A 14,000-nucleotide genomic window follows, 5' to 3' on the forward strand; every position below is an offset into this window, starting at 1 on the left:
TTAATTGTTGCCAATAAGGAAATATAATAACAATTATGATTATATATATTAGAATATAGAGTGTCACATAAGGACCATTTTATTTTCTTTGAAGTCCCTTCAACTTTGGAACTTTGGGACAAGTTGGCAGCGTGAAGATGGCCCACTGACATTTTTTTGCTATATTGGATGTGCTTGTTTGTTTGGGTATGGTTATTTGGAAGAGGCATGGGGTTTACCATAATGGAATTCAAAAACATTTCTCTGTGCCTTTGTCCCAACCCTCCAGTTACCCCTTCCTTTCATTGTAGATTATTCCACTCCTTCAAGAGTCACTTAAAAAAAATCAAACCAAAACAACAAGAAAAACAGACCCAAAACCCCAGACTCTGTAGTGTTCAATTTTCATGTTAAAAGGGGAAGCAGATTTTATCCAGTAACATAACTGAAAGTTTTGTGATGTGAGGTGCCCTGGACACGAGCATTTAAAGAGGGAAAGATTATTTAGAAATATTTTTTGTTCTTCCCTAATATTCAGTTCATTGAGAACAAAGGTTATTCTTTTAGGTAGGAAGGCTTCTGAGATCTGTCAGTTTCTGATGGTTGAAGTAACCAGCGTTTTTCTTTTTTATTCAGTACTACAAAATATAGTAACTCACTTCTTTGACTGTTTCTCATTTATTTAGGAAGGCTAACAGACATTAAATTAGATTACTTTAAGTATAAGATACTCCAATTCATTTACCTCACCATGTTATGGAGGAGAGCTCCTAGGTTCTTGGAGTATTTGTCAGCAGCAGACAAGTTTTGGCAAGACCTAGCTAAATGAAAAAGGCTTCAAATGCAGGCCCAACATTGGACTAGACCCCTGATTCCATAGAAGGGTTGCTAGCTAAGTTTGGAGAGTTTCAGCCACCAGAAAATTGGCCTTCAAAGGATGAAGGTTTTTGATCATTTATAATTCCTGAAAACCATCTACTAAGGAGGAGAGCTGTTCAGCCTTATCCCTATGGAAACAGGCAGCTATATGGATTTTATTTCCCTTTTTGATTGAAGAACTTTCTGTCTTTAGAATATGTTTCTTAAAGCTCTGCAACTAAGTAACAAGAAGTTTTATCCTGCTTAAATAGTAGAGGTAGTTGAACTTGTATGTTTAAACAAATAAAAAACTAGTAATAGATATGTGTGGCCAATTGGCCTGTTTGTCCTAGTAACATTAGCATGGCAGTTAAGGTGTTTGTTTTTACTGTTACCTTTGTTGTAACCACCCACACTCCATTCTCCATCTAGGTCTCTTCCTCAAAGAGCCAATCTTGACTCACTGCTAGTATTGAGGTCTACAATTTCCATAACTGATTGTGTGGATCAGATGTGCCTGTGAGAACCATGGGAGTTGAACTAGATCTCCTTTCTTTTCTTTTTCCTGCCCCCTGGATGTAATTTTTTCCTTCAGAAGTCAGTGTCTTGTAGGAGGTTTTTTTTTTTTTTTTTTTTTTTTTTAAGATACATGCATGAAGCAACTCTGCTGTGTCACTTTCCTCAAGAGCTAGAGAATTTCTGCATCTTCCTTCTTTTACACAGAGAAGTTGGGAGATAAGGATCATGTTTGAAACTTGCCATTAGGTTTTCCTGGGCTGCAGGGATGTTATAGTCAGTCAGGCGTTCTGATGTGATCACTATATTGGATAAAAGCAATGCCATGATTGTTAGCATAGTCAGTAGTTTTTGATGAGAAAACAAATGTTCTGGTCCTTTTTGTTATTAAAAGCCTTTTGTTATTCATAGTTTATCACAAGTAAATGGGAATTGTTAAATACATAAATTTTTACTTTTGTTTGGCTTAATAATCCCAAGGATTTTGAAGAGCAAAGTAAATACCTAAGCAGTAAAATTACCTTGCTTTAAACAGGTTGTCAGACTTGTTCTACTTAGCAGCCCACGATCTTCCCATTTTACTTTATCCTAAATTTCAAGACTACCCCCTCCATATATTCTGTGTATTCCATGAAATACTATAATACCTTGCTGCCCCAGGAATTAATTGGTTCTGTGAAAATAGAATAAGGTTATTTCTGAGGAAATACTATTATTACAAATGGACAAATATTTGGTAATAATCTTACTCAGATTGCTTCATTTTAAGAAAGGTATTAGGTAAGACTTTAGTGTTCAGTTAAACTTTGTTAGTAGTATTTAAAATATTACCATAAAGTAATATGCAAAAATTGTGAAGAAATGGATAGGAAAGTCATTCATTTGGGTGGGCATAATTGGAGAAGCCTCTTAAAGCCAACTTGTGGAAATGGCATAAATCATTAAGAAGGCATTCCAGGTGCAGAGAATATCAGATACCAGAGACACAGAAGTAAAGCAAGTTTTGGGGACCAGCAAGCATTTTCTTTTTATTTAGGGCTGTGGATGGCCCTGACAGGACAAGGTACTGGCAGAGCTGAAGGAAGAAAGGGAGAAAAGCCACCTGAACTACCCTAAGGATTCATTCCAGGATCTCTGCCTCATTAGCACAGTGTTCTAACCAACCAAGCTCACCAACCACTACCGTGTTCTGTATCAAGCATAGTTCTCTTTCATGGAGGTCTTGGAGGAATTATAGAATTTAGCTTGGTGCAGAGAGAAAGAGAAAGGGTTTTCCAGGTGAGTGGAATAGGAATAGCATGAGAGAAGGCATAGAGGTAGCAATAAGTAGGACACTCATTAAATAGTACTTACCATGTTCAAAACACTTGGCTAAGTGCTAGGAATACAAATAGTAAATCCAGATAGGCTTTGCTTTCCAGGAGCTCATATTCTAGATGGGAAAATGACATATATTGTAAGTTTTAGCTGCGGGTCAGATGGAAAGATTCTGGAGTATTTAGGGTACAGCAGTAAAGTAGATGTACAATAGAACTGAAGATCATGAAGACCAAAGCTGGAAAAGAATCTTTTGAATCCAGTAAAGAATCACAATCCTCTTTAAAGTGTTGAATGCTCTCATAAGATCTCATTTTTATTTGATGTTTATCTGAATCCATTTAACTTGCTGTAATAAACTTATATTACACAGGCACTTGAGGAAAGTTACATATACCTAGTTAGTCAAAGAAAGCTCTTTTTAATTTCTAAGTAAAATTGTATTGTCTATCAGCCTGCAATTGATGATGGTATCACTACAATGTCTGTTCTTGATGGGATAAGTATGAGTTAAAAAATCAAACCAGGTTATTTCCTATCAAGCCTTCAGCTCATGCTCTCTCTTCTCTTCCTATTTGCCTCCCCATAAGTTTTACATTTTACTCTGCAGGTTGGCATATGTACCATGTTAATAGTGCCTTGACATTCCATATTGGAAAAATAGCTTTTGATGAATAAGAAAGTGATGAAAGCAAACCACATTTTACACATTCGAGTATTCACAGATACAGAGGAACAAAAAGCCCTAATTGGGGGAGGGAGGAGAAAGCAAGGGGTACAAATATAGTTTTTGTACATAGAATTCTGCACATTTAATTCTTAGTTTATTTTAATTAACCAATATTAAATTAGATGATTCTTTCCCACATACACAGGCCTATAGTAAATGAATGCCCTGGGAGTGTTTATTTTTAGGAAAAGTTAAAATTCTTGTCATACTAGCTAGAAAGCAAACTCATGAATGTAATCAAGAGAAAGTATATTTCTGCTTAGGTATATAGAGCTTTCCAGTCTGAAAAGTGACATGATGTATGTTTATCTAGTGTGTTTTAGAATTATTGAATCTGGAAGCTTAAAATTTTACTGTTAAAAATTTCAAAACATTACTGTCATACTAATATCTTCAATTTTAGCCGTTAGAACAGAGAACATGAGAATCATTCTAACTTGATGGTAGGTACGGTGGAAATAATGTGATCTCCCTACTAGAGAAGGGAGTATTATAAAACTGTTTATTCACACTCTTTAACAGTTTTTTTTGGGGGGGGGTGGAGAGAGAAAAAGAGGAGGGGGAAAGGAGAAAAAGAGAGAGGGAAGAAAGGTAGAAAAAGATATGTCAAAATACTTACTGTAGTGCTTTGAGGGAGCAATGATAATTCAGCCAGTCCACTTCAGCCATCAGTTTCCTTTGCAGTGTGATTGTGATTCCAGTTATAAATCTCAGTTTTTCTATTCTTTGTTCTTTAGCATTATTATATTAAGTGTAATGTCCCATTTAATGTGACTATATACAAATGTAAAAAAGTGGTAAGGAACATGTCACCAACTTGAAATTAGAGTTGTAGAGGTAGTTGACCCTGTGCTGAGTAATTTGTTACACAACTTTTATCTTTTTCTTTATAATGATATGTATGACAGTATCTTGGTATTGAATAAATTTTTTGGTACTAATGACATTGTTAATATGGATACTACATAAACTGCAACATAACTGAAAGCCAATTTATAAGTAGGTTTCTTGGAGGATTTAATAATGATATATAGTGGCACTTATGATGCCCTTTTCTCATGAATTAAAGTATTTCATATTATCTTATTTTTTTCCTCACCAATTCTTTAGGTAGGTATTTTAAATTTTTACAAAAAATTAGAAAATAATGAATACCTTAATATTAAAGCCCAGTTATATGGAAGGTGGTTTATTGGTCAATCAGTGTTCCCAATCAAAATGTTCAAATAGCTAGGAGATTCCCAAGAGCAAGATGAAATGTTTTGTGATGTCAGCCAAAGGTTTGTGAGCTCATGGAATAATTCATCTTCTAGAGTTTTTTTGAAAGAGACATTTTCAAATGTGAAGTGGCTCATTTCAGTGGATGATTATTTTCTGTTAGTTTATTGCCAAAGAAACTTTAAAAAATTTTTTAAAGCTGTTCTTTTGTGTTTTGCCATATCAATCTTGTCACTTTGTTTTCTTTATATACTCCTCTTTTGTGCGAATCAGGCATGGCATAACGAGAATGCTTAGATATTTGCACAAGTTTTAATTCTGGTTAAATATTGCAAGAAGAAAAGGGGACAAGAGTAGTAGTCTAAAATATAGGACTGTATTTTAAAATATTTATTACTTGCAAGAATAACCTCAACTCTCTTCCTCACAGGATCCCTCACACAGTGTCCTTCACAAATAGTAAACATACTAAATGTATCTGGGGGATTAATTGAATGAGAAACCTTTCCAATCCTGCATTAATTCTGATTTTTAGTACAAGTAATTTATTTCTGGTTACAAGTAACCTTTTATACATAAATAATTAAGTAAAATTCTCATTTCACTTAAATAGGTTAAATAATCCATCCAAAATCTTTTTCTCTCCTTCCTAAGAACTTTTTTCTATTGATAATAAAAATTTCACGATACAGTTTGACCAGTTTAATGTAGTTTTACTATAATAATTTTTTTCTTCCGTCCCCAAACCTCTTTCTAGAGTTCATAACAAAGTCACATGAAACTCAAGTCAGGATTCATTAACTTTGCTTTTATATCTCACGTATGCTAGATTGAAAATTTTGGAGGTGTGGGAAGGATGGAGAAAAAAGAAGTGCTTCATAAATTCTCCAGGAAACTAGTCTTGACAAGGAATCAAGCCTGGTTGGAATAACTTATACATTATATAACACTAAACTCAGAATCAGCAGGCAGGTAGTGGAGAAAGAATAGACCCAAATATGGGAAAGACTGATAGAGATGAAATGTAAAATATACTTTACTCTGGGATTGGTAGGTTATTGAGATGTACAAGGAGCTGTGCGACTGATGGGGAGGAGTGGTGAATAATAAGAACCCAGACATAGAGCTTGAACCTGAACTCCAGGGCAGAAGTACTTCAAAAGAAAGGAGGTGATACTTAGGGACTTTGAATGATAAGAGCGTGGGTATATCATTTCACTTGGGGTGCCATGAAGTTCACTTTTTCCCTAAAACTTTTATTTATTTTATAATATTTGGGAGGTGCTTTCTATACACAGACACACACAAAACACACTACATGTAAAAACAAATTTTAACATTCATTTAATTTTTTTTTTTTTGTTTCAGATTTTTTCTCCCTCTCATGATACCCTGAGACAGTAAACAAAATGATAAAGCAATCATGCATGACATATTTCTGTATTTAGTCATGTGAAAGGCAGGCCCAAAGAAATAAAAACCTATGAAAAAATTTATGAAAAATAAGTATGCTTTGATATGCACTCAGATGTCATAAGATTTTAATTTTTATCCATTTTTATGCCTAAAACTTCTCTGGTGTTTTTTAATATATAGGTTTAAGAAAACCTTCTAAGAAGCGCAGTGAGTCACCACCTGCTGAGCTCCCCAGTTTGCGGCGGAGCACACGCCAAAAGACCACGGGCTCCTGTGCTAGTACCAGGTAATTATTAACATTTGTTTTGCTGAGGATTCCTTCCTTATTCTCATCATAATACTGTTCACCTAATCTCACTTTCCCCAAAGAGGAAGTTTTCACCCAATGCCCATTAGCATCTTACAGTTGTTCACAGTTAACCTGGGACAGTCAGTGAGTAGGTCAGTTAATTGTCAACATGTGATCTGGATAGTACGTTTTCTTCTGATTAATTTGTTTCTCAGTTTGTGATTTTTAGTTTACTAGTTTTTCACTTGTCATTTTTCTGTTTTCTCTCTGTTATATTTTTTTCTATCACTGTGGTTTAGTCAGTTGGTCCAAACATTGAGGTATAAGCTGTTAAGCATAATGTTGAAAAGCATAACATCTCTTTACATTTTTAAATAAATCTTTTTAAGAATAAAATTTTAATATAATTCAATAAAGCATGTCATTTTCTTGGAGTACATTTTTAGATAAAATACTTGAAACACTTTTCTTTAGCACAATTTTTACTTAGACTTAAAAGCTGTTTTTTGTCCCTAGCTTTCCACTTTGGGGATTATGACCACTTTGGTGGTTCCCTTATTTTTCTCTTCCCTGACACCTAAGTTGGAACTAAATGAAAAAACAGTTTTTCCCTCCCTCTTAGAAGATCTGATTCTTTCCTTTTAAGAACAGAAAGTCAAAAATTTTGAATGCTGCTGAGGAAAGAGACTTTGATATTGCTCAACAGGTTAAAAGTATCTTGAATTCTTCTTTCTCTCTATCTAGAGATACTTATCTCTTATTTTTAAAGTTGATTTCTATCAATTAGCTTTTGAGTTGGGCTCAAGCTACCTTTGGTTTCATTGAATAACTGTAATTAATTTTCATCTCAGAGTTTTGTGACTTTATTGAATATCTTTTATTATAATATCAATTCAAATGATAAAGCTGTTTTCATGAAAGATCTGTTCTTTATGAAATTTAAATATTTAAAAATTCATGCTTTCTTTGGAGGAGAGTGTTATGGGAAGGAAAAAGGGCAACCTCTGAGTGCCTAAGAACTTTGTCTTCAGATTTGCTGTGTTAGCCATTCCAGACTCTGGATGGCCCTTCATACTTTAGCTAAACTGATCCTTCAATTTTGAATTTCTGGGCCGGCGTTTGAAATATTTTTGGCTGAGGTGGACATGTAAGTACTTATAGTACACATACAAGGCTTAGGTTGTGGAGAATATCTTAAAATTAAAATTTTAATGTAATGTATTTTTAGACTCCTCAAATAATTTTTCATGACTGTAATAGTAATTGCTACTATGATTTAATTGCAAAGTGAAAGGCTGAGCAATTGAACTATGGGAAGTCCTACCTTCTAAGTTTATGTGAAATGAGTAGTTACCTTATTTGTTAGGAAATTAAAGGACATATAAATCCCCCCAAAAACTTAATACTACCTAAATTCTTTGAAGATTAAATATTATTGGATTAGACTAGCAAATGAAATTTTAGCATTTAGAGCACTTATTAGTATTCCTAGTGGGTAATAGATTTACCTAGGAAGCAAAATTACACAAAGAAAATGATTGGGGAATCAGAGATTAGAAAATGAGTAAGAGTAAGGCATCCTCTATCATGCCCATAGGACATTTTCCTTTTCTAAAAGCTAAACATTCCTTTCTTCTGCTATTATAAAAGTATCCTTTTAACTGTTTCAGAAGTGATGTTGTGGGAAAAGCACTCCCTTCTTTTTCTTCCCCCCACTCCTTCAAGCAGGACATAGTTTACCATAGATTTATGCTTACATATGTATATATATATATACAAACATAGATATGTACACACATATTACACTCATACACACATAAGTACGTTAGACTGATACATGCACATAGATACATAAAATTTGGAACATCTTGTTTCCCATTAATTTACATAGCCTTCTATACCCCACCTCCTATTCCCTCCTCCTCTTAATTTCTTTATTGATTTTTGGAGTGTGTGTGTGTATATGAAAGAAAAACTAGTTTTTAAATTTACATAGTTATCTGTATACCTCATTCAAGTTAATAAAACTTAGCAATATTTTCTAACTTGACACTGGAGTAGACTGTATTAAATATATAGTTGATATATGAATGTGAAAGTAGAAAAATAGGCCTTTGTATTCTCTTCTTCCTCCTCATAAATTTCAAGAGGTAGATAAAAATGTGTATAATCTGATTAAAATGTAGAAAGAACTCAATGCATTTAAATATGTTTGAAATTACACTATCTAAACTTCCTTATTTAGTGAATTAATTGCATGGTTATTTAGAATTTATTCTATATAAGTTATTGTTAGACTATAAAAATGTTATTTCATTAAAATTTCTTAAATATTTCCTAATTTGACTTTTAAGATTTTTAAATTAAAAAAAATTTTTTTTTGAGTTCCAAATAATCTCCTACCCTCGTGTCTCTTACCCATTACTTCTGGACAAGAATTTTGTCAATTATACATGGGAAATCATGCAAAATTCTAGTTGGATTCTAGTTGGATATTAGCCATGTTACAAAAGAAAACACACAAAAAATACAGAAAAAAAATTTAAAAAGTGTGCTTCAATCTGCACTTGGAGTTAATCAGTTGAACATCATTGTGTGTCTACATTATTCATTTTATTTTCTTCCTGAAGTGATATTATGGAAGTATGAGTAGAGACTAGTTGAATCATGATTTAATAAGTTTTTAAATGACTTGAAATTTTTCTTCAGTTGGAAATATTTAAACACATTTATGTTTTGAAGTCATTGTAATAGTTCAGTATAAACAACGTAAGTACATAGTACCTGTTAAATTCTGACCAATGACAAGGAGATTTGAGTTTAAAAATTTTTTAATGTTTCATCATTGTCTTATTTTACATCATTAATTTGAAATGTCTCTCCTGTTCATCAAACTGCTCTTTTTTTCTTTCAAGACTTCCTCCTCCTACTTAGTAAATTCCTAGTGAAGATCTGCTATTTTGACACCTTAGTTTAATTTCCAAATTAATTTCTTTTTTTCTTTCACCTTTCATATCTAATCCTATTGGTGCTATTTTTATAACATTTTATTGTACCTCTGCCCTTTCACCTTACAAATAGCCTTCCTTCTCAAAATGGCCCCCATTACTGTTTAGTTACTTCCTAAGAGGTATCTCATCTGATCTCTTCAGTTTGTTTTATACATTACTTTCTATAATTAACTATTCTGCTAAAAAATCCTAAGGAATTCCCTTTTGTCTACTAAGTAAAATTCAGATTTGTTTGCCTAACATTTCATTCCTGTCTTTACCTAGTACTATTGTTAGCTTTGATCTCATTGTACTTTCTTCTATGTCCTCTGCTATCTAGCTAATGGAGACTGTGAATATTCCTGGCACTTTGCCATTTTTATCCCTCCCTTAAGCTATTCCCTATGTATAGAATGTCTTCTAAATTATTTGGCTTTTAACTTCCTATTAATCTCACATTATTGTGATTTATAAAGCCATTCTTGACTTCCAAATAAATTATATGAAAGTCCTGGCTAAATTTTGAAATAAGGCTTCATTTATAAATATTCTTCTGTTGAACAGATTTGTGTGTTGTTTATTAATCTGTGTTGATTACTTTTCCCCTACTGGGCTATAAAATCCACGATCACCCCATGTTATTTAAATGTTCTCTTGGATCAACCAACTAGCACAGAAACCTGTACACATTGTGTTCTTGGTAAATGTTGTATTCAGTTAATTTAAATATTTTAATGTTTGATATTACATTATTGCTAAAGGCACTTTGTTTAAATCAATATATTATTATATAAATGTGGCATTGAACTCTCAAATTTATAAGCTTGACCTAATAGAATATGATTTATGATCTGCTTTTGGGTGTCTGATTTTCTTTAAGAGACTAAAATTTTTACTATCATTATCATTATTTATTCATTTATTTATTTATTTATTCATTCATTTATTTATTTATTTATTTATTTATTATTATTTTGGGGGGGCGGGTTATTTTTTTATCTAGTTCATAAGAGGTTTGGTTGTTCTTTGAATGGCACAGAAATTTAACAAAGACCTGTCCATAGTGAATGTAGAAAAATTGTCATTCTAAAAATCTGTGATCTGAAAAAAATAAGGAAAATTTTTTCTTTTTCTTTTCTTTTCTTTCTTTTTCTCTCTTTCTCTTTCTCACTGAGACAATTGGTGTTAAGTGACTTGCCCAGGGTCATACAGCTAGAAAGTGCAAAGTGTCTTGAGACCAGATTTGAACTCATGTCCTCCTGAATTCAGGGCTGGTGCTCTATCCACTGTGCCACATAGCTGCTCCCCAATATAGGGAAAACTTTTAAAGTCCAGCCTCAGCAGAAGAAAAGTTCTATTTAGTAGGTCTTTCTGTTTGCTAAACTATGGTCCTATTATTTAATCATCATTATTTCAAGAATCTCTCTGGAACTGTAGGAAAAAAAAGAACAAGCAAAATGAGGAAACTTAATTTGCTATTATATTGTAGAATTAGTTTATTATAATTTTAAGGGTTTTTGTGATTGGATCAGATTGGGCTTAAGGATTGCCTATGAAATATTCCATAATTTAAAGCAAAAAAATAAAAGTAAAAGGAATTTTTAGTGGAAAGAACCTTTGGTTTTCTGTCAAGCCCTTTTCAAGGTTTAGCTACTTGTTTCTGTAACCTTGAGTAAGTCGCCCTAATTCTCCTGGTCTTCAGCTATTTCTCTTATGAAAATTATAAAGTTAAAGAGATGGACTAGATGATTTATAAAATAGCTTCCAGCTTTAATTACCCTGGCCTTCCCATTTTTACAGTGTGAGTTTGTGCTATATTTGCTAGAACACAGTTCTTCTTTCTTGATTGCTTTGCCTAACTGGTAATAGTGCATATGGCGGCGTTTGTCCCTCTAGTCGGCGAGGCTCTGGCCTGGGCAAAAGAGGAGCGGCTGAAGCTCGCCGACAGGAGAAGATGGCGGACCCTGACAGCAATCAGGATGGAGTGAACTCATCAGCTGCGCGCACAGATGAACCTCCACAAGGAGCTGCAGGTAGGCATGACAGCTATGGCCTGCATCATCTCTGCCATGCCACCCAAAATGCAGGGTGGAGATGGGTGGGCAATTAAGGGGAATAGTTCAGGGTATTTGTTTTCTGTTATTTTAGCATTAAAATGTTACCACGTGCCACTAAAAATTGTTTAAATATGTTTTGATTATATGGAAATATTAGTATGGGTTGAAAGGTGGTATGGGAAGGCTTATAATCTAACACTTAGGAATTTTAAGTCCAAAGTAAAAGCATTTTAGTTACATATGTTAATTAGTGAAACAACAGGCTTGTGGTGTTTTGTTTTGTTTTTGTTGTTTTTTTTGCTGGGGAGGTGAAGTGTGTGTGTGTGTGTGTGTGTGTGTGTGTGTGTATGTGTGTGTGTATGTGTATTTTATGTGCAATTTTTTTTCCAGGTAAATATTTTTCATTTGAACTTCAATACCCATTTGCGAAAGTAACTTAAAATTTTAATTTTCCCTTTTTCAGATTTCAAATTACATCAATTAATACAGTTGTTATCCTTTTTTCATTAGCCTTTAAAATTAATGCACTAATGAACAATGCCTCAAATTTTTGATTCCTGGTAGACTTTGAGAAATTATTTTGTGTAAAAAACTAGCAGTATGCTCAGTAATTTTAGATTTAGGAATTCACAAACAAAGTCAGTAACAAAGGGTGAATTTTCATTTTATTTGTGTGTATATGTTTATGATATTTATGATATAGACTTTATATATTTATGATAAAGTCTTGATGCTGTTTGTGTAGCATTGTCCGATTTTGCATTGTGAAGTGAACATAATTTTGCTATGGTATTTTCTCAAAAACATTGATGCCCTTAAATTTTCATACATTAAATTTTACTCTTAGCATATTCTGACTTTACCCCCAAACTTCATAACTATTTGAATATGTACTTAATTAGTTTGTTGAGATGGGTCTATGTCGAGTTCTCAATTATTTGATAGCATAAATAGTTAGATTTTATCACTTGTTCTTGAATATTTTTGCTAGAGTTATTAATAACTTATTTTGACCAGTGTATATTTTATAAAGATTCTTTTACTAGAAGTTATCTGTTAAGAAATTTTCTAAATACATATATATTCCATCCATCTTAACATATAATGGAGGCTTGCTTTAGGTATTTTTAGTTTCAAACCTGAAGATGGAAGCAAGAGGAGCCTTACAGAAAACCATTTGTTCTTATTCAAATTCTAATTTCTACTAAAATACAATATTGTGTTTTTTGATATAATGCAAGCAAAATTATGTCCTAAAATATGACATGACATTACTTTTAAGGTTGTTATTAGCCATATTCTCCTACAGAGGGTTCTACTATATTTGATAAAGTACTGCATATATACTTTTCCAAAGACTACTACATTTATTGTAAGTATTGAAAGATAATTTTTTTTAGTATTGTTATTCATAGATAAGGATGAATCTATAGATGGTTATTGTAGAGCCAGTGTAGCTGACATATATATATATGAGAGTAATAGAAATACTGTCCCCTTAACTTTGATAATGTAGGCAAAGTGGACAAGTTATTAGAGATCTGTGCCTTAGTTTACCCAATTTGTGAAATGGATGATATATTTGTTAAGTGTGATGTAAAAATGGTAAACCATGCAGTTTACATTTTGTACAAGACCTCTTTAAACTATTTAGAAATTTTATAATAATAAAAATAAAACTTTAGATTTTTTTTGTGTAAGCCCTCCACCCCCTACCACCCCCAACAGCTATTCTCCATTTTGCTTTGTTTTGTTACCATTCCACAGTTGAAAAGATGGCTTCCCCTTCCCCCAGCTTTAACTACCCTGTGTCTTAATGGTACTTAGTGATTTTAATTTCTTTGGTAAATGTGTTTGGGTCCATACTGTATCTTCCAAATTTGAATATTTGGAGTTCTCAATAGCCACAAACTACAGAATGTTCTAAGTCCTTTCTTTGTTAATATCTATTATTAGCTTGACAGATAATTACAATCAAGGTTGAGAGAAAATTTGAAGAATTTCAAAACTGCTGCTCTAAGAATTTGAGCCAGATTAAGGTTATATTCAGTCTTTTGTTCTATTTATTTATGGCTCATTTTTAATTTGAGACAGCCCTTTTTGTTTCTGACCCAGATTACAACAGAGCATCTATTGACAGTACCTCCAAAATCTTTCAACTTTATGGGGTTCCTTTAGCCATTAGAACTCTGCTTAGGTATCCATCATATGAGCTAGTAAACTTTGATACTCTCTTGCCAAATCCTAAAATGAAAAACAAAAGAGCAACAATACTAGGAAATTTCTCACACACATACATGTATGTGTATATGTTTATCTGTTAGGGCAAGAAAAAAAAGTGAACTAGGTTTTTATACCTCCAGTTTGCTTTAGTTGCATTCTTTATAATGTATGATGAAAGGTAAAGAAATATTTATTATCTATCTCTCTCTTATTCTTTATCTTTTCTTATAGTCCTCAAAGTAAATGGTGGCTCTTATGACCACATCAAGGCATATAGTACTAGTGTTTATCACAGCTACTGATATACATGTTCAGAATTTCAATTATATCCTAGATAGTAGCCAGTAGCCTTTTAGTTTTTTAAACTAGACATCATATAATAAATTTGAATAGCTTCTTGTATATTT

The 14,000-nt window shown here is 32.8% G+C and overlaps 1 protein-coding gene across 1 annotated transcript in view; it reads left to right on the plus strand.

The window, feature by feature from the left end:
* The window catches only part of TRIP12 (thyroid hormone receptor interactor 12), a 158,062-nt gene that overhangs the window by 83,188 nt on the left and 60,874 nt on the right, over positions 1-14,000 (plus strand). Inside the window, 2 exon segments of the mRNA XM_074298481.1 lie at positions 6,215-6,320; positions 11,210-11,346. Coding sequence (XP_074154582.1) covers positions 6,215-6,320; positions 11,210-11,346 — 243 coding nt within the window.

This window comes from Sminthopsis crassicaudata, chromosome 3 (genome assembly GCF_048593235.1).
Source record: "Sminthopsis crassicaudata isolate SCR6 chromosome 3, ASM4859323v1, whole genome shotgun sequence".
NCBI lineage: Eukaryota > Metazoa > Chordata > Mammalia > Dasyuromorphia > Dasyuridae > Sminthopsis > Sminthopsis crassicaudata.